Source organism: Nansenia antarctica (genome assembly GCF_963989245.1).
Source record: "Nansenia antarctica genome assembly, chromosome: 5".
Classification (NCBI taxonomy): Eukaryota; Metazoa; Chordata; class Actinopteri; order Argentiniformes; family Microstomatidae; genus Nansenia; species Nansenia antarctica.
This window is the reverse complement of record NC_137690.1, coordinates 18,714,523-18,734,283: the sequence shown is the minus strand read 5'-3', so window position 1 is coordinate 18,734,283 and position 19,761 is coordinate 18,714,523. Positions and strand designations below refer to the sequence as shown.

Sequence of the window (19,761 nt, the reverse complement as noted above, 5' to 3'; positions counted from 1 at the left end):
TAACAGTGTGTTTGTGTGGTTTGTTTTCCAGTCAGCAGAGGATCCTCCTGATCAACACTCCACTGCAGAACACGCTGAAGGAGCTGTGGACCATGATCCACTTCCTCCTGCCAGGCATCACCCGGGCCTACACTGACTTCCCTGTGAAGCCAGGCACAGACCAGAACCAGGATTACTGCCACAAACTGGTCATCCGCCTGCACAGGGTGGGTACTAACCCCTGTTTCCTCATACCAGTGTGGCGAATGTTTCAGTCCAGTCATGGTCAAAGGCACTGAAACACCTCTTAATAATGTACTGTACATGTTAGCTGTTACTAACATTACCGATGTTGAATCCGATTTATTTCTCCAGATGATCCAACCCTTCATCCTGCGACGCTCCAAAAGGGATGTGGAGAAGCAGCTTCCTAAGAAGTATGAGCACATTCTGAAATGCCGCCTTTCCGGCAGACAGAAGAGCATGTACGAGGACATCCTTACTCAGCCAGGGTGAGTTGTCTTCCCCCACCCCCCCCACCCCAAACGTCAACTTGACCCTCAAACTCTCTAGAAAGCTGACTGTATGCATGATCACTATGTTCCTATACAATCATGTATTGCATCTTTGAGCACAGTTATAACTTATTGCATTTGTTTGCATTGTCACTCACTGGCATATCTTTTTACTCTGCGTCTCCCCAGAGCCCAGGAGGCCTTGAAGACGGGTCATTTTGTGAGCGTACTGCAGGTCCTGATGCAGCTGCAGCGGATCTGTAACCACCCTGACCTGGTGACCCTCCGAGAGACAGGCAGCTCCTACGTGTGCTCCTCTCTGCAGTACAACACCCCCTCCCTGGTGCTGGGAGCCCTGCAGAATGACCCGTGGAAGGTAGGCCACACACACACACACACACACACACACACACACCACACACAGAGCTGCTGCTCCTCATGTAGAGTCAAAAGAAGCACATTCATTTAGATTCCTTGACTGAGAGCCGACATCTTCAAAAGTTCATCTTCCCTTTGTCCCTTATGCCAGACGGTGGACTTGTCCCTGTTTGACTTGATCAGTAATGAGAACAGACTGACTCGCTATGAGACAGAGGAGACGATGCCTAAACTGAAAGTCACTCGTCAGCTGATAGAAGAGATCCACAGTGCCCCGGACCCACCGGCCAGACTCAAGCCTTGCAAGATCAAACCCATGAGGTGTGTGTACTGTTCTCTCTCATAAAACCCTCCCATGCAACACACACCGTTGAGGATGTGGCTTCAGTCGCTCTAAGCCTAGTTGTATGACCTTTTTGTTTGTCGAGTCATTCTGTGATGTGATTGACACTTCCTGTGACAGGTTGTTCCAGCCCGTGCAGTACGGTACAAAGCCGGAGGGTCGCCTGGTCCCCCTGACCAGCACTGTGGGTCAACGTCCTGCAGCCGCCACCACCACCCTCACCACCACCCCCACTGCTACTACTGCCCCTCAGCCTGCCCAGGCCAGGGGCAAGTCCCCAGTCACCACCACCACTACCACCACACAGGGTAAGACTGCACCGCAATACCCTGCTGCACCTGGGGATATACCCTCTACTATGACAGGGATACACTAGGCTTCACACATGGGTTTCATGCTGTTTAATCAGTTTAAGAACTTGATGTTAATTTTAATTTTATGTTAAGGAACTAAACTAAACATGTCTGATAGGAACAGTATATATGGTGTGTTTGTGCAATTTATAAACTCATAATGATATCATGTGACTGATGTTTTGTTAGGCATGAGTGTGGTGTTTGTCTAACAATGCATACTGTATGTGTGCCATTACCGGGGTTGGGGCGAAGTCCTTTTAAATTCCATCAACACCGGAAGTCAATTGAATTCCAATTCAAGGGCACCCATTTTCTATGACTTCAATACATTGAACACATCTCTAGGTATGCTGGATGTTCTGTGTCTGTATACTGTGTCTGTTCTTTACATTCTTCTGTAAATTGAAGATAAAAAGCTTTGGAATTGAATTGGAGTTTCAAAATAGTTCCTGAATTGATGGATTTAAAAGGAACTCGCCCCAACCCTAGCCATTACTGTCATTACATTTTCAACATGTGTTGTTTATGCATGTTTAACGAAAGGTTGTCAACCATACTGTATTTAAAATATCAAAATCAATATTTCACTAGCCTAGATACCACAAAGGATTTCAGCCCCATGTAATGCAGTGTTTCCCACAGGATTTTGTGAGACTGTGGCGCGTGACCAGGAAGACCAGGGGAAAAATGATTGACGGGAGTGGGGTGGGGGGGTTGGTGAGTTGCAGCAGAGAACATTTTAGTCAGCGGGGGGTGGGGGAAACACCCTAGCTCCAGCCTCTCTGTGAACCTGCTCGAACACTTTCCGCCACAGCGCAAGCAGCGCTGAAAAGATAAACTGCAATAAAATAAATTATAAAAACTGCTAAGTGCTAAAAACACTTTCGGTTCCTTATGAGACTATGGCGGGAGAAATTAGAATATGGCGGCCCGCCACAGTCTCGTCTGTGTATGGGAAACACTGTTTAATGTAAAGATTGTAATAGCATTCTCGTTTCACTTGAAACCTATCAAACCCAGACAGGTATGAAAACCAAACCTAGCTAATGAACAACTGCACTCCAGTTGTGCTGTTGAATTGACTGAAGACTCATAACTCAGATGCCCCTAACAGTTAGCCCCATCCCAAACCCCCTTGTACTTCACAGCGGCTGGAATGGCTATTCACAAAGCCCAGACTACCTCTCCTGCCACCGCGTCTTCTGCTGTAGCCGCTGGACAGCATGTGGTGGGGGCGGCCCCCGTCGCCCTGGGCAAGGCCTTGGGCGGCTCAGCGGTGGGCCCTATAGCCCAGGTCCCCAGGCCGGCCCTAGCCCCCACCCATGCCATCCAGCCCAGCCTGGTGCCCCAGAGGCTGGTTCTAACATCCCAGGCCCAGGCACGGTTGCCTAGTAAGTGGCCTCCTCCCCCCCTCCCTTCAACGTCTCCCTCCACTGTCGGCACAACAGAAAGGGCTGATCTGAATAGAGGCCTCTCTCTGGGACACTGCTGATGTGTGTTAGGGTCTTGGCTTAAGAAACAACAACTTTCATAGCCTGCCTAATCATGTTATGAAACTCTAATCTTATAAGCATAGCTATAAAGATGAAATTACAATTAGGAAAAATTATAAGTCGTGTCCATTTTTGGTTTATAAGATTTATTGTTGTTATTCATTTCATGTTATTTCTAGTTTTATTTTACACATTTTAAGATTAACTTGGAACCGTTCTGAAAAGACCATGTCAACTGTACAGCTATGGTATTGGTAGTTGTTGCCACTATAGCCATGTCAGCAGCATCCACACTCAGCCTAAATCTTCCTCAGTCTCTCTCTTTTGAAACCTGCATGTTCACAACTGTCTGCTGCCCTGACAGACCACCCACCACACACCACCATTTTTAACCAGTTAAAACTATCTTTTTTCTCCCCCTACCCTAAATATTGGTTCTCCCATTTTACTAATATTTTGTCTCTTAAGTCAGCCCGGCTGCAGTAAGAGATCCCAAAGCTTTGGTTCCTCTCTGTTTGTTTTGTGTCCTGTTGATGTTGTCATGGTTTCTTTTGACTCTGGGGTTGAGCACTGCTGTGCATGTGGAAATGGTCCCACACACCACTGGCCTCAGACCACAGTGTAAACAGAGAAACCTTTTCAATAGCAACACAACATGGAAATGTGACTAAGCACCAAAATCAATATTCTGCACAGAAATATATGTTTTCCTATAAGTAAGCAAAAACAAAATATTTTGGCAATTATTTGGAGTAGGAAAATGTGCATAATTTTGAGCCTATGGCAGGTGTGTTGTTGCTTGTTGAAAAGGCAGTTAAGTGCAATCCACGGCTTTAACTGCATACTTGTGTTTGTTCCAGGGTCTCTGTTTCCCCTGAAGATTGTATTTATTTGTATTTATTTTCCCCCTCAGGGTTGGGGTAGACATTAGGATCTGCTATGGTTGTCCTGTTGTGGAGGGCAGCTGCACTCATTCCAATGATTAACCCACCCTGGTTCTGCATGTCTCGTCTCTTTCTCACCCTTAAACTAACTGGTATATGACAGGTCTTTGTACACTGCTGTGTCATACAACAGTGCTGTTGTGGTCTGTGGTGTTATTTGACTAGAGGTGTGTGTTTGTGTGTGTTTGTGTGCGCTCTTCCCTCCTGCTGAAGCTGGAGATGTGGTGAAAATCGCCCAGCTGGCCTCCATTGCGGGCGGTCAGAATCGTATCTCCCAGCCGGAGACCCCCGTCACGCTGCAGTTCCAGGGCAACAAGTTCACTCTGTCCCCCAGCCAGCTGCGGCAGCTCACCACGGGGCAGCCCTTGCAGCTCCAAGGTACACTCGGTAATGTACAGCCCACATTCATACTCCTCCTTCTCTCTCTCTCTTTCTCCCTGCTCTTACTGTCATTTGCAGTCAGACCTGTGTCAGCATGTTTTTTGCCACTCCCATTATATTCCAATCTCTTCCAACACGGAGAGGTCAGTTTAGATGACCCCCTACTTTCCCCACTACTAGGTATTTTATTGAAGTTACCAATTTTACAAATGAAGATTTATCTGACTGTTACATACATATAACATGTTTTTTTGTTTTCTTTTACTGGCATTTTTTTTTATTGTTGATGGACTGGTTTAATACAAGTAGCTGTTTAATGGTGTGTGTTGTGTTTCTGTGCCTGTGTGGTACAGGTAACATCCTGCAGATCGTGTCCGCCCCGGGCCAGCAGATCCTCAGGCCCCCGGGGTCCATGGTCATGCAGACGGTGCCTCCGGCTGTGCCCGTCACAAACTCCTCACCCACACCTGGCACCCCGCCCCCAGCCACCTCCTCCAACCAACCAGGTAAGCTGTCTAACACGGAGACCGCCGCAGTGCTTCCAACTCTAGACACTGCTGTCAAGGCTCATGCGTAGACAATGATGTTGAACAAGTGACGTGTTATATTTGGAGTCTCTTTATATCTCCCTATGTGATCCTGTTGTGATGGTCTCCGTTGTCCTCTATCTTTACCTCTGAAGCGCCTGGGGTGACGTCGAATGCCACGGTAGCCACCTCAGGGGGGAACGCCAAGCCCGCTCCTGCTGCCTCTGTCACCCCTCAGGTTGGTACAACTGCATTAGAAAATGGCGTGAAATAAAAACACCATGAAAGCAGTCCCATGCGTGTTCTCCAGAGTTAAGAGCCTTTGTGTTGTTTGTCTGGTGAGCAGGAGTCGTCTGAGGAGAGGACACGCCAGGTGAAGGAGCGCCTGGGCCGTCTGTTCAGCGCCAACGAGCGGCGCTGTGGTCGGAGCGTGCTGTACGGGGCCGACCTGATCCACGCCTGCGCCGTGACCCCAGGGGTGGGCCACTCGGCCCTCAGTCCCGGGGGCTGGAAGTGGGTGGGCAGAGAGAGCTGCCAGAGGGCCCAGAGGACCTGCGTGGCCACCACCTCCCACCTCCAGGCTGCCCTGCTCTCCACCCCCGAGCGCCTGGAGGCCGGGAACAGGCTGGTCCAGAGGTACCTCAGCTCACTGTGGGAAACCCTACCCTCATCTGTTTTTTGTTGTATGAACATAATCGATATTCACAATTCCTTTGTGTTAGTCATTTGTTGATTTAAAGGAAAATGTGTCTGCATACAAAGACATTGTGAGTTTGTATAAAACATTTTTTAATATATATATATATATATATATTTTTAATTATGTTTGTTTCTTTTGTAATGTTTTTAGGGCATTTCTGCTTTATTGGGATAGAGACAGTAGAGATTGACAGGAATCATGAGAGGAGGAATGACATGCAGGATAGGCATCGAACCAGGGACCCTGCGACCTTTGTCTTCTCCAAGTCATTCACCAACCCTCCTTCCTCTCTTCTTCTAGGTTATCCTGTGTGGTCCCTGCTGCCGTAGCTCCTCCCCCTCACCTGTACGCAGCCAACCCTGTGCCTCCCTACAGCCTGGAGCAGAAGTCCATCAGGTGCAGGCTCCAGGAGGCCGCCGCCCCCCACAGAATAGAGATGCACCGCCTGGCCTCTGGACGCTTCGTCCAGTTCCCAGATCTCCAGCTCATGCAGATGGACTCAGGTTAGATACCTCCTTCCATGTAAAGCTTCTAAGAGAGCCTCGAAGCTTGGCAAGTATGTGTAGTCTTATATCAGGTATGAATACTTACACAGAAATGTAACTGTCAATGTGGCTTTTTTGTTTTACTCCCAAGGTAAACTTGAGGCCCTGGCCATTCTGCTCCAAAAGCTGAGGTCTGAGAGCCGCCGCGTCCTCATCTTCACTCAGATGGTGAAGATGCTGGACATCCTGGAGGAGTTCCTGGACCACCGGCAGCTCACCTACATACGTGTGGATGAGAGTCTGACCCTGGACGAACGACAGGTAAAGGACATCCTCAGTGGAAGTTAACAACCGCATGAAGTGTTTTTATAGTCAATGAACGTATTCTCTTAATTGTATTGGCTTCAGCGCTCCGCAAGTGTTCTATTAGTAGTTGACTCGCTCAGCGGCAGCCCTCTCTTTCTGTTTCTCCCTATCTAACACCTGGACCTCCTGAGTCAGTGCAGTGTTCTGGCACTTCACAGGGACAGAGTACTGTGCTCTCTTCCCTCCCTACTGGATGTTGTTCCTACTAGGGCCTTAAGAGAAGCAAACAATGGCAACTCTGCCACCTATGAGGGCTTATGGGCTTTTCAGCACTGTACTTTTCTGCTGCACTTTCAGTTTCATTTTCTGCCTCAAATGTCTGTCCAAGCAAGCATGTCGCTGTCTCCTATCTAACCGGCTTCTCGTTTCTTGTTTAACTCTCCTTCCTTCTCTCTGTCGATGAGCTGAGTGAACTATACCGGACGTGCTTGGTTTGTAAGATTTGCAGCAGATGTAATTGTGATATCTCAAGCTACAATGTAATGGAAAGCTACTACTCTGTTTTAGCACAACAGTCACTGATTCTCACATGATAAAGTGGTATAAAGATTAAGATGTCTCGAACCGGCTACGTGTCTTATATATGCAGGCCAAGGAAGGGTCAGTATCTTAAGACTTAATGCTACCTAATACCTGTACAATGAGCTTAATTAGAGTATTGGTATAGGATAGAACTCTTAAGCCTTCTTCTTGAAGCTAATCTCTTTCTGTGCTCTCTTTCCCACGATATCCCCGCTCTCTCCCTCCCTCCCGCCCTCTCCTCCCATCAGGAGCATATAAAGAGCTTCAACAGGAAAAGGCAGGTCTTCTGTAGCATCCTGACCAATCGCTGCTGCTCCGCGGTGGGTACTGTGTTTGATGCTGACACCATCATATTCTACGACACGGACCTCAACCCCAGCATGGACGCCCGCACCCAGGAGTGGTGTGACAAGATCGGCCGCTCCAAGGATATCCACATCTACAGGTAACACACTGACAAAAATACCTTCTTTGAGTTTTGCACCGCGTATACCCCTATCAGAACATGAGGGAATGATGATGTTGTTGTTGCTGCTGCTTCTCCTCTCTCAGGCTGGAGAGTGGGAACTCCATCGAGGAGAAGCTGCTGAAGAACGGCACCAAAGACCTGATCAGAGAGGTGGCCGCCCAGGGCAACGACTACACTCTGGCTTACCTTACACAGGTATGGTGATCTCACCGTCAGCTCTGCTCTTCACTTCAACACCATCACGTACCCTGTTTTGTCTCCTCATGCCCTGTGCGTCTCTGCGTCTCCAGCGGACCATCCAGGACCTGTTTGAGGTGGAGGCGGGCTCGGGGGAGAAGGTGGAGGAGTTTGTGGTGCTGCACCAGGAGCCGTCGCCCTCCGAGGCCATCTCTCCCCGTGTGGCCAGGCCATACATCCAGGCCCTCCACAGCATCAGTCTGGACGCCCCGCCGGTGGAGCAGGTGGAGGAGCAGGGCCAGGAGGGGGGGGCGGAGGAGGAGGACCTGGAGAAGGAGACGCCGGTCAAAGAGGAGCCCGCTCAGCTACAGGAGCTTAACGCCGTCATGGACCAGGTGACTAGATCAGCTGACGTAGCGCCTGCTTTCACCCATATGTGTTTGAAACCACAGACCTGCGAGCGAGAACATACACGCTTTGACTCACGAGGAACTGTTGTTGTACGTGTCCCCTTTCTTCCAGCTCACGCCCATTGAAAAGTACGCCCTGCAATACCTGGAGTATCTTCATGTCAGTGAGGATGAACATGTTGTAAAGGTAAGATTCAAAGACTCTCAGCCCCGTCTTCTCAGGAGAGCAAACCTCATACTCAAAGCAGGATGAATACCAATGTTCATCACCCCAATAAATGTCTGGTGATGCATTTCAGGAGCGACTGGAGTGTGCGAAGAGAGGCTGGGAGATGCAGCAGCTCAAGAAATTGAAGTGCGAAGACGCGGATAGGTTGGTCATCGAGGAAGAGGAGGATCTCTTCACGTACACCAGAGAGGATGCTTACAACATGGTAGGCTTTCATTCACCCGTACGGTGGGCGTAATCGTAATGCTCAACCAGGTGCACAGAGCCTGCAGTTAATGTGTAGTGGAATTGGTTGAGGGATGTGTTGAAACACTTCTCTTTTTATCAACAGGAGTACGTGTTTGATGGAGAGGACGGACAAACTGAAATCATGCCGGTAAGCCAGGCACACTGTCATCATGTCAGACATGTTCAACATGTCTTTTTCTTTATTTAAAAATAAATAAATAAATGTTTTTAGGGTTTCTGCTGTATTGTGGTAGAGACAGTAAAGGTTGACAGGAATGACGGGTGAGAGAGAGGAGGGATGACATAGAGGATAGGTCAATGGCCGGAATTGACGGACCCAGGAGTTACGTGGCATACACCATAGGGAGCTATGCCACCCAGGTTTCATAGTCTTTGTCCATGTGTCTCGTTGTATATGAACCCGTGTTTGTGGTTGCAGCTGTGGACTCCCCCCACCCCACCACAAGACGACAACGACATCTACATAGACTCTGTCATCTGTCTGATGTACGACTCCACGCCCATGCCCGAGTCCAAGCTGCCTCCCGTCTACGTCCGCAAGGAGCACAAGAGACTCAAGATGGACCCGTCAGGTGAGAGATCATTACTTTCAGTTGTGTGTGTGTGTGTGTGTGTGTGTGTGTGTGTGTGTGTGTGTGTGTGTGTGCGTGTGCGTGCGCGTGCGCGTGTGCGTCCCCTGGTGTGCTCTGCCCTTTACACGTATGCCTCTGCTCAGTAGCAGGCAGGAAGAAGAAGAAGGGTCATGGGGAGACGGTCATCCCGCCACGTTCCCTCTTTGAGAAGGCCAGTATGCTCAAGGTCCGCCGCGAGGGCAAAGACCAGAAGAAGAACTTCTCCCTGAAGCAGCAGGTGCCGTTCGCCAAGCCTCTGCCCTCGCTGGTCAAGCCTGCCCAGGAGGCCGGCGCAGACAACCCAGAGTGGCTCATCAGTGAAGACTGGGCTCTGCTCCAGGTACGGGGGCCTAACGGCTGCAGGCCATAGTCACCATAGCACTTCAGCTGACCTCTGGGAAGAGGTCATCTTTCGGGGTAGGGGTGTGTCACTAAAACGCTCTAGTTGTGTATGTTCTGTTGGTAATATCTCTTCTCCCCTGGCAGGCTGTGAAGCAGCTGCTGGAGCTCCCTCTGAACCTGACCATCATGTCTCCGGCCCACACGCCCAACTGGGACCTGGTGAGCGACGTGGTCAACTCCTGCAGCCGCATCTACCGCTCGCCCAAGCAGTGTCGCAACCGCTACGAGAACGTCATCATCCCCAGGGAGGAGGGCAAGGTAGGGTCGACCGTGACCGCAGTCAGCCAGAGTCGACGCGTTCTTACCAAATTCCTAATGAGTGTTTGTTGTTATCCATTGTAGTTGGTGTATGAAGCGAACCCCAAGAAGAAGACCAAGAGCATCTACAAGGTACTTTTCCTTTCTCTGGTTCTCTTACGATGTCATTTTATTAGATATAAAAAAAACGATACAAAGAACCTCTTGATGGAGCTCTTGGTGTCCTTCCTCTCTCTCTCCCAGTCTAAGAACAGCCGTCCGCTGCGTACCTGTCAGATCTACACCCAGGACGACAACGCTACTCACATCCAGCTCTACAACAGCCGCTTTGAACTCATGAAGATCATCGCCAGCAAGAGGAGCCCCCCTATCAAACCACTGTATGTACTGATGTACTGTATGTACTGTAGGTACTGTGTCTGTATGTACTGTGTCTGCCAGGGGGGGCTACTGAGTCTGCCAGGGGAGGCTGATGGAGGTCTGTATGTACTGAGTCTGCCAGTGGAGGCTGGTGGAGGTGGAAATCGGAGGACGGGGCTCATTGTAACGCATCAAATAGAATGAGGAATGGTTCCTCCTTCGGTCCCATGTGTTACAATGAGCCCCGTCCTCTGAATTCTACCCCCCCCCCCCAACCCTCTCCTGCTATCTGCACAGGGTCCCTGTTGTACCTTCGTGTACATGTTATCAGCCTTGATAAACACCGCTGTGTTAACTGAATGGAATGCGTGTCTGCTTGTTCTTTCGCAGTCTGGGGATGAACCCATTCCAGAAGAATCCCAAACATGCCTCTGTCCTGGCAGAAAGGTAATATGTTAATCCTTTTACGACAGGAAATGTTATCTTGGCTTACAGAAGTACAGAACTGAAGCTTAACATCTTTGCTCTGTTGTTTTTCTTCTCTTCCACAGTGGGATCAACTACGACAAGCCTCTCCCTCCTATTCAGGTGGCCTCACAGCGTGCTGAGAGGATTGCCAAGGAGAAGGAGAAGGTGTGTGTGCGTGTGTTTGTCTCTTTGGAATGTATTAACACAAGCTTTGTGTTGTTACATTTTTATGTGGTCTGTCAACTTGGTATGCAGTGTGACAGTCATGTGTTGTGTCATGTTGTTATGCGTTGTTTGTGCTGGCCCACTGAGCTGTAGTGTGCGTGTGCGTGTGCGTGTGTGCGTGCGTGTGTGCGTGCGTGTGTGCGTGCGCGTGTGTGTGCGTGTGTGTGTGTGTGTGTATAGTTAGACTGTACCCTTAGACTCAGACTGAAACACATTGAGCAACCGAGTGTCCTATGCTGATGCATCTATTGCGTCTATGTTTGTGTTCAATAATTTTATTGTAAAATGTGTGTGTCGTCCTCTCAGGCCGTAGCCGAGCAGCAGAGAGCCCAGCAGCTAGCTGCACAGCAGCAGCAGCAGGCGGCCGCTGGAGTCACTCAGGCCGGGGCCACGGCCGCCCAGCCCCAGACCCTGGTCCCCGTCGCAGGCCAAGCCTTGGCCCCGGGCGTCCCCCAGGTCCCCGCAGTGGCCGGGGCCGCCACTGTGCCCAACACCGCCGTCCTGGTGAGAACGCGAGAAACAATGTTCCAATCCAAACCTGTTCCCCCAGCTAGTGTTGTCTGTGAAAGAAAACATAGCATCATTGTGATTTATTCGAAAGTGGCGAATGTTTTTACGAGTGTGTTTCATGTGTTTTTCTTTCCAGGCCGGAGCCATAAAGAACGCTGCAGTGGGCACTACCATCCCTGGTGGGTTTTTTCAGGGCACACCCTTTGAACACGCATTGCGAAATTCATCCCCGAAAGCGTTTTTGTGTTGAAATGCGGCGTGTTTTAAATTACTGCTATTTTTGTCTCCTCCACAGCCACCTTAGGGGGGAATGTGATTGTGAACACAGTGGCTGGAGTTCCTCCAAGTCCCTTCCAGGCCAACAAACGGCTTGCGTCGCCAGTCATACCAGGCACTCTGTCTGTAAGTCCTGCTCTATGTTACTGCTGGCATGGCTTAGCTCCACTCCTGCAGAGATGGAGGAGTTTATGAGGCAATAGCTGTGTAATTTCACCCCAGGTCTTATTTAGATACACAACACACCGGACCATACTTAGTATTAATCTTTCTGAAAGAGTGATTGATCGATCAGTGGAGGTGTCGGTCGTAGTGTTTTATTGTTTTGTCCACTCTCCCCCCATCCTCCAGCCTGCAGGTGCAGCTCAGGTGGTCCCCACACAGCAGAGGACCATACCTGCTGCTGCCTCCCCCGCAGAGGTGGTCGCCATCGCCACGGGTCAGGGCATCAGGGCCGTTACCCCGGTGACGGCCTCGGCGGTGGTGTCCACCACTCTGAGTCCGGTCCAGTCCCAGGCCCGCTCCCTGGTCACTCAGGTCGCCCCAGGTACTGTCGCCACACCTCCACACACCGGAAAACATTCATACAGAACCTTCGTCAGATTAGAAAGTTGGAGTGTGGGTCTGGTGACCTACCCTCCATGGACTCTTATTCCATGGACATTTATTCCAAAGCGCTTTACAACGGCCTCTCATTCACCCATTCACACACACATTCACACACACATTCACACAGACATTCACACACACATTCACACACCAGTGGCGGCAAGCTACCTTTCCAGGCACCAACCCGCTCATTGGGAGCAATTTGGAGTTCAGTGTTTTACTGGTCCTTACTGTCCACTGGTCCTCTGTGTCCTCAGCCACAGGCATGCAGCTGCCAGGGAAGCCCATCACCCAGGCCCACCTTCACATGCTCCGTCAACAACAGCAGCTCCAGCAGCAGCAGCAGCAACAACAGGCTGCCTCTCCGCAGATGAAGGCTGTGGGCAAACCCCAGGTACGCTGGAGTACAAGTCTTTTCACTTATCCTCATGGCCTCCTGGCATTAGCCAATACAGACGCTCCCAATGGCCAATGCTAAGTGAGCTGTTTGCTATTCCAGTCAAGTGAATGCACAGAGGGTTTCTGCTGAGGAAGCGATCCAGACATCACTGTGTCTAACTGGTTCTGACTCGTCTCTGGTTGTTCAGGAGCTGTTGAAGCTGCAGAAGCAGAAGCTGCAGTTGGCCCAGCAGCAGCAGCAGGTGGCGGCGGCGGTGGCGGCGGCCCAGGGGCAGCAGGCCGGAGGCCCCCAGCAGGTCTCTCAGGTGCAGCCCGCCCAGGCCAACCCTCAGCTGGCCACAGTAGCCACTCCCAGAACCGGGGCCGTGCTGGCCGGCACCACCGTGGCCAACCTGCAGGTGGCCAGACTGGTAAAAGAGACCCCCCCCATGACGATCACTGCAGAACGTGTACCCAATGTTCAGGGTACCATTGGGGAAAAATAACTGTGTTTCTGTGTTTACCCCCCAGACGCGGGTTCCCACTCAGGGTCAGATCCAGGCCCAGGCGGGGCAGACGGCCCAGGTGACCCTCACCAAGCCCCCCGTGGTCTCTGTGCCCACGGTGGTCTCGTCCGGCGTCACTCTGCCCGTCACCGTGGCCAACATCAGCGTGGCCATCGGACAAGCCCAGAAAGCAGGTGGGGCTAAAAAGAAATAAAAAAAACCTGCTTCATTTCATCACCTGAATCCACACCCACACTCTGTTAAAACCAACATGACCCAGACCTGCTCCTGTTAGCGCAAACACGCTCACTCTTATCACTCAAATAAAAGCGCACCATGCCCTCAAGGTCCCGTCTGCACATGTTGAACTGAGTCTCACCACATGTCTGACCTGTCTGTTCTCTCTCTCTCTCTCTCTCCTCCCGGGGTGGGGGGGGCAGGTGGGCCGGTGTTGCCCCAGTTCCCCCAGATGCAGGTGCAGCAGCTGCTCCAGATGAAGCAGAAGCAGGTGCAGCAACAGCAGCAGGCGGCGGCGGCCGCAGCAGCGCAGCAGAAAGCAGTGCAGCCGCAGCCAGGCCAGGCCACTGTGCAGCAGAAGGTGAGGGGTGGGGCGGGGGCTATTGGGACAATCGTCTATACACACACACACACTCACTCATTCAACCACAGGCAAACACACCAGTGAGAAGAAGCTTGTCCTGACCCTTGGTTGTGCCCCGTCTCCTCCTCCTCCTCCTCCGTCAGATTGTCCCCCAGCAGGTGACAGTGCAGGCACCCCAGGCCGCCCAGCAGCAGCAGAAGGTCACCTACGCCGCCACCACCCAGCTGCAGCCCGGCATCAAGACCCAGTTCTTCACTACCTCCATCGCCCAGGCCCAGAAGCCCTCTGGGGCCCAGCAGATCCAGGTACAACCACACCAGCCCAACCCACTTCTGTCATTCTAAATCTACACAGAGCCCTCCTAGACTTCTCTGGGAATCTGGAAGCAAGCGAGTGATTGTTCTGTTTCTGGCCTTTCTTGTTAGGTGGCTAAGCTCCCGCAGATAGTGCAGCAGCAGTCCACGGTGGCCAACCTCCAGCAGATAGTGTCATCTCCACAGCAGGTAAGAGCCCTAGCCCCTGCCCCCCCCCCACCATCACACCACCCCTCCACCACCACCACCACCACCTGTATACTGTGTATCTATCTTGTCATGCTGACTAATTACATGTTCCTAACATCAAGGGACTTGGACACAAGTCTCTTTTGGTTAGATTGCACTCGTTTATCGTGTGACGTTGAGGTCATTCTCAAAGAACTGTCATTAGATGTGATGACATGGGAATGTCTTACCGGTTGTCTGGTACCATGTGAGATGGTCAGCCTGATCATGTGACCTGTGTGTGTCCGTCCCCTGTCAGATCCAGCCCCAGACCGTGGCGCTGACCCAGGCCACCGCCTCCAGCGCCCAGGTGCAGATGATCCCCGCGGGCGCGGCCCAGGTGGTCCAGCAGAAGCTCATCCAGCAGCAGGTGGTGACGGCAGCCGCCTCGCCCCAGATCCAGACCCCGCCACCCCACAGCCCGGCCCAGCAGGCCACGGTGCCGCCCACAGCAGAGTCTCCAGCGCAGCAGCCCGCGCCGACGCAGCCGGCCAAGGGCCAGGCTCGCTCCGGGGGAGGCATGCGGGCCAAGAACCCTGCCAAGCCCAGTGGAGGCAGCTAGGGAGTGCAGAGTGAACACTAGTACCCCTCCACCCCCCGGCCTGGGCTTGCATTGTGTCACAGTGGCAAAGAAGCCTCATCTCCTCATCAGTGTAAATGCACTCACAGTGACTCTGAGGAGCAGAGATGGAGTATTCCTTCACTTCAGTGGAGCCAAGTGTTACCTACCTTGTTTAACGGTCGGTTCATGTAACTGCTCCACGTGAATGAATGACCTTGGTCTTTAAGAGCGTCATTTTCTATTCAGACCTGTAACCCTTGGGCTGTTTCCCCTGGAGGCAACCTCCTCACTGCACCACCATCTCAGATCAGAAAAAGCTGAAAAATAATATTCATGCCCTCATATTGATGAATATGTTCATGTTCATATTCATTGTTCATTGTTCATTGTTGTTCATATTCATTGTTCATGTTCATTGATGAATATGTTCATGTTGCTCCATAGATATCCTGTCGCTGGGTCCTATGGGTTTGGTGCATAGCTCATTTGGCGGATGAACCTATCCATTTGAATAATATTTTGTGTATTCATACATTGACCCTGCCCCTCAATGTGATTCTTCTCATGATTACCTTTTTATGACGTCTGTAATTTCCTTGTTGTTTATAGATATAGAAGATGTCCTTCTGGGAAAGCATTCTTTTCATGATCAGTAATGTATAGTAATGTGACCATCACAGTAGTGCAGGTGCTTCATATACCACCAGAGGGATAATGATGAGGACCGCAGGCCTCGCCTCATGCTAGTTGTCATTGTGAAATGCTTACTCACGCACATAAAGCCCTGAATCATTAGTGATTGCTGACTGTACCCATGCTCCTAAAAAACCCTGTTCACGTAACCTTTTTGTCCCAGGCAAACATGGGCAGATCTGTCCTTTAAAAGCCATCTTCATCATTTTTGGCATAAAGAACTTACCGTTACCAGAATTGCCCCGATAGTGATTGTATCACAGTGATAACCAACCACACACACAGTTTAAAGAAAATCTGGATGTAAAATGAGTTTGTTTTTTGTTTTTTGTTTTTTACCCACAAATGTTGAATGAGAAATAATGCACGTTCCTTTAGTCATCCATTATGTGTTTTTTATGTAACAAATACACTGTAAACATGTACTTTAGTATCTTATATGTTTTCTCATAAATTTGTCATTTTTTATTGATGTTGAAGAAAAAACCCTGTAAATAACAATGGAAAAAGAAAACATTTGTACTTGTAAAGTAGTTGTGTTTTCATTGGATTTTTTCAGCCTAATTGTAATAAAGTGTTTTGTTTTTATACACAATATTTTGTCATCCAATTTTTAACCCTTTTTTATCCTTTGTGTTTGAAAAACATAGTGGGGATTACAAGTCCAACAAAAACAATGAACCTCACAGAGGCACCTTAGTACCAGGGTGAGCCATCCATTTCCACTGCAGTTAGGTGGAGGAAAACAATAAGAGGGAACCATCTGCATGCCCTTGGTGTTATAGATCTGCTTTTACACTGGATGAGGAAAATGCGCCACAGTAAAATGATTCATAAGCACTAATGATATGATGCAAGATGGAAAATGCTGCTCCAGATAAAGATTAAATGTGTAGTGCCTCAAGGTGGTATGAGGACAACACTAGAAGGCATGAAACCCCCCTCTCAGCACTGCATGTGTTCCCTGCTGGCTGGCTGCTGACAGTAGCAGATATGTCAGAAGAGAGAAGATGTGTTGAGACACAGGGGTAGAGAGCTGAGGGCCAACCCTGCAGGCCTATAGTCACTCAGCACATTCTGGATCAGAGTCTCTGACCTTCATCACTACAAACCCACCGCCTCTTCTCACAACAATAAACATGACTCAAAACGGGGTAAACATAATTTCTATTATTTTAACAGGTCTAGTAGTATTTAGTGAATTATTTGCAGTGATGAGGGTCGTGTTTTTTTATGATGCCATTAGGGGGCACTGTGGTGTCAGTGTTCAGTTCAATGAGGAGGAACAGGAGGACAGAAGGACTAAGGACAGATGGGCTGAGCTGGTCCATCACTGGAACTCTACTGAAATAGACCGTGCAGCCATCCCTAGACAAGCTCACATGGGGAGACAGGCACATCATCTGCTGCTACTGCTGCTTTCACTCTCAGATTCATGGTTTTACCTCAGACGACACAGAGAAGAATGCCTTTTCCAGGCATCTATGCAGAACCACCCATGGCAGATTTTTAATGGCATGACACAAAAATCTGAAACATCCCACAGGAACCGCTGAGAGCTGTCACGGCTCAACCCACTTAATAAACCTGGGGGAGGGGCAGCCCTGACCTCAGAACACAGGAGCTGTCATCGTGGGGTATCAGAGTGGATGAATGACAGCACTTTACCCAATTCATTAATATCATTAATGCCCTCCGCCCCGGCACCCTCCCCCCCTTCCCATCTCTATTTGTGTGTGTGTGTGTGTGTGTGTGTGTGTGTGTGTGTGTGGGTGGATGTGGATGTGTGTGTCTGTGTGTTGGGTGGGTGATTGGATGCGTGTGTGTGCGTGTGAAACAGAGAGATACAGACTTGTGTGCCTCCACATACTTTGATCCCTTCCCTACTTAACCATAATTATATCTTAAGCTTCAAACTCCAGTCAACCCAAGCGATGAGCACTAGTCTCCCATAAAAACACAACTGACGGATGCTGACTGATGCTTTTCAGTCTATTTCTCCTCTTGTAAAAGTGAGTAATAACACAAATGCTCTGATCCAAAAGCCAGTGAAAATGAGTTTATTTTTACGATTGTAAGTTCAGCGCAGGGAAGCCCCCCCGTGGAACTTTGGAGAGTAGAGTTGTGTTTTGATATCTTCATGTTCATTCCCTTCACAGAGTCCTCCGCATGCAGTCGTAGTAGAGATGAATCGGTGCTGGCTGAGCATAGCTAGTGGGGCTGTCAAAGTCAGTTTCATCTCTCTGCTCAGACACAGGCGTCCTATGAAGTGTTTACCTCAGGATGGGCTTTAAATGCTCCGAATGGTGTCAGATGGGAAAGAGTGGCATGCGGGTGCTCTTTCACTGTTGTGTGTGCTTTCCCTCATTCTCACAGAGCCATGAAAGAGAGGCCCTGAGCCATGTAAGAGGGGTGGGTGGGGTGTGTGTGTGTGTGTGTGGGGGGGGGGGGTAAGGTGGTGGGGGGGGGGGGGGTTGCTGTCGCATAAGTCTGGGAGATACAATCATTATTTGCGTTGACACTGCTACAGTCAGATAGGGCTTTGTTGTCGTCTGAGCGACTGACTGAGCGGAATCCATCAGACGTAGATACAGACTACGCAGGGAGAGAAGAAGCAGCCAGGTATGAAGGCAGGAGTCCCAGAGGGGGTTTGTCTAGGTTCAGCTGCTTGCCTGCTACTCTGCTGACAACAGAGCAAGAAGAACAAAATGTCTATCCATCCATCCACAGTCATGCTGCACTGGTCAGCCTTTGATCACAGAGCCCCGGGGACTCACAGCTAATGATGCACCTCCAATGATGCACATCATCACTGGAGAGAAAAAAAAGAAAAGAAAAAAAAAATCCCCTCGCTCGACGTTCAAAGACCTTCAGCCATCCATACCGAAAGGTTGCCATGGAAACCCATTGCGACCCTCTGTGCATATCATATGGGTTTGGAGGAACAGCGTGTTGTGTACACCCATACTAATACCCCATACCCTGGCATGTGTTCAAATGCGGATCTTACATCTGTTGCACGTTGGTTCGTGATGACAAAAAAACAAACAGACAAACAGAATATCATATCATCGTTCCCTCTTCCGTGTGTATCGTGGGGTTGGAACATAACTAGGGATCGCTCGATTCAAAGAACAGAACCCATTATGATGGGTCTAATAATTACTGTGTTTTGCTTCTAAGATCTCTCCCTGTAGTCAGCTTTGTTCTCTGTAGTCTCTCCTGTGGGTGCAGTGGATCCTGCGGCCAGGACAGGCCTATTACTCTAAGTGATGACTCAGAGGCCTGCTGCCTAGTCCAAGAAATCACAGGGGAAAGACGTGCCATTGGTAATTGCTCCATATGCGAGATGGGGGTGAGGGAGCAGCACCAGAGCAGACACGCTCCACCTCCGCCCAGTGTACCTATAGGACGTGTCATGCGGCACTTTCAAATCGTACCACTGAGATCTGCAGTATCTATGCTCCTCTCTCTCTCTCTCTCTCTCTCTCTCTCTCTCTCTCTCTCTCTCTCTCTCTCTCTCTCTCTCTCTCTCTCTCTCCTTCCCCCCCTCGCTCTTTTTCTCTCTCCCCCCCTCTCTCTCTCTCATACTGCATATTTTACCATACAGCCTCATCAGACATCTGTGTGTCTTCTGGTATGACAGTTGTCACAGCAAAGGTCCTTAGGAGGTATTCCTGCTACAGAGGGGATATTTCTGCCTACAGTACTTTCGTAATCGTAGCGATAACCTTCAGCGAGGTGTGGCCCAGATCTGCTCCCCCTCCTCACAGCTCTAATGTGGAGTTACTCAGTAAACCCGCCTGTGATCTTGTCGGTGTCCTATGTGGTTTGGCTATTTTTAGATTTCATATCGTTTATTTACTGAGGCAAGTGAAGGGAGCCAAGTCACTTGACTTGAATTGCACTTCCCAGCGACAGTACATCTCCTGCTGAGGCTTGCCAAATGCAATCAACAACCATAATTGAAGATAGCCGTTGACTGAAGTGGGAACATAAATCATAATCTACCCTCAAACTCATAGTTTATATCTAAGGACGTCTTGAACGGAGTGTATCGATCACCATGTTTCTAAGTAGTAGGGTGATTCAATGCAGCCGGTGAGAAATGTTTGTGCTGTAAGGAGACAGCCTTACCCAGGGAGGGGCCTGTGTGTGTGTGTCTGTGTGTGTGTGTGTGTGTCTGTGTGTGTGTGTGTGTGTGTGCACATCAGGGGAGGCTGGTGGAGGCAGAAAT

The 19,761-nt window shown here is 49.9% G+C and overlaps 1 protein-coding gene across 1 annotated transcript in view; it reads left to right on the top strand.

The window, feature by feature from the left end:
• The window catches only part of ep400 (E1A binding protein p400), a gene marked incomplete at its 5' end in the record, with an annotated part of 28,588 nt that extends 12,531 nt beyond the window's left edge, over window positions 1-16,057 (top strand). The window contains 36 exons of the mRNA XM_080531437.1: window positions 32-206; window positions 355-491; window positions 684-870; window positions 1,024-1,193; window positions 1,336-1,523; window positions 2,720-2,962; window positions 4,222-4,395; window positions 4,743-4,895; window positions 5,072-5,154; window positions 5,263-5,552; window positions 5,917-6,119; window positions 6,253-6,422; window positions 7,238-7,434; window positions 7,542-7,653; window positions 7,749-8,030; window positions 8,158-8,232; window positions 8,345-8,479; window positions 8,606-8,650; window positions 8,942-9,095; window positions 9,242-9,474; window positions 9,621-9,794; window positions 9,879-9,926; window positions 10,038-10,174; window positions 10,545-10,601; window positions 10,706-10,787; window positions 11,154-11,351; window positions 11,494-11,536; window positions 11,653-11,759; window positions 11,985-12,180; window positions 12,500-12,636; window positions 12,830-13,051; window positions 13,152-13,320; window positions 13,567-13,724; window positions 13,871-14,032; window positions 14,153-14,230; window positions 14,529-16,057. Of these exons, the coding sequence (XP_080387563.1) occupies window positions 32-206; window positions 355-491; window positions 684-870; window positions 1,024-1,193; window positions 1,336-1,523; window positions 2,720-2,962; window positions 4,222-4,395; window positions 4,743-4,895; window positions 5,072-5,154; window positions 5,263-5,552; window positions 5,917-6,119; window positions 6,253-6,422; window positions 7,238-7,434; window positions 7,542-7,653; window positions 7,749-8,030; window positions 8,158-8,232; window positions 8,345-8,479; window positions 8,606-8,650; window positions 8,942-9,095; window positions 9,242-9,474; window positions 9,621-9,794; window positions 9,879-9,926; window positions 10,038-10,174; window positions 10,545-10,601; window positions 10,706-10,787; window positions 11,154-11,351; window positions 11,494-11,536; window positions 11,653-11,759; window positions 11,985-12,180; window positions 12,500-12,636; window positions 12,830-13,051; window positions 13,152-13,320; window positions 13,567-13,724; window positions 13,871-14,032; window positions 14,153-14,230; window positions 14,529-14,831 (5,677 nt within the window). The 3' untranslated portion in view covers window positions 14,832-16,057. The remainder of the gene's footprint in view (window positions 1-31; window positions 207-354; window positions 492-683; window positions 871-1,023; window positions 1,194-1,335; window positions 1,524-2,719; window positions 2,963-4,221; window positions 4,396-4,742; window positions 4,896-5,071; window positions 5,155-5,262; window positions 5,553-5,916; window positions 6,120-6,252; window positions 6,423-7,237; window positions 7,435-7,541; window positions 7,654-7,748; window positions 8,031-8,157; window positions 8,233-8,344; window positions 8,480-8,605; window positions 8,651-8,941; window positions 9,096-9,241; window positions 9,475-9,620; window positions 9,795-9,878; window positions 9,927-10,037; window positions 10,175-10,544; window positions 10,602-10,705; window positions 10,788-11,153; window positions 11,352-11,493; window positions 11,537-11,652; window positions 11,760-11,984; window positions 12,181-12,499; window positions 12,637-12,829; window positions 13,052-13,151; window positions 13,321-13,566; window positions 13,725-13,870; window positions 14,033-14,152; window positions 14,231-14,528) is intronic.
• Between the last annotated feature and the right edge of the window lie 3,704 nt (window positions 16,058-19,761).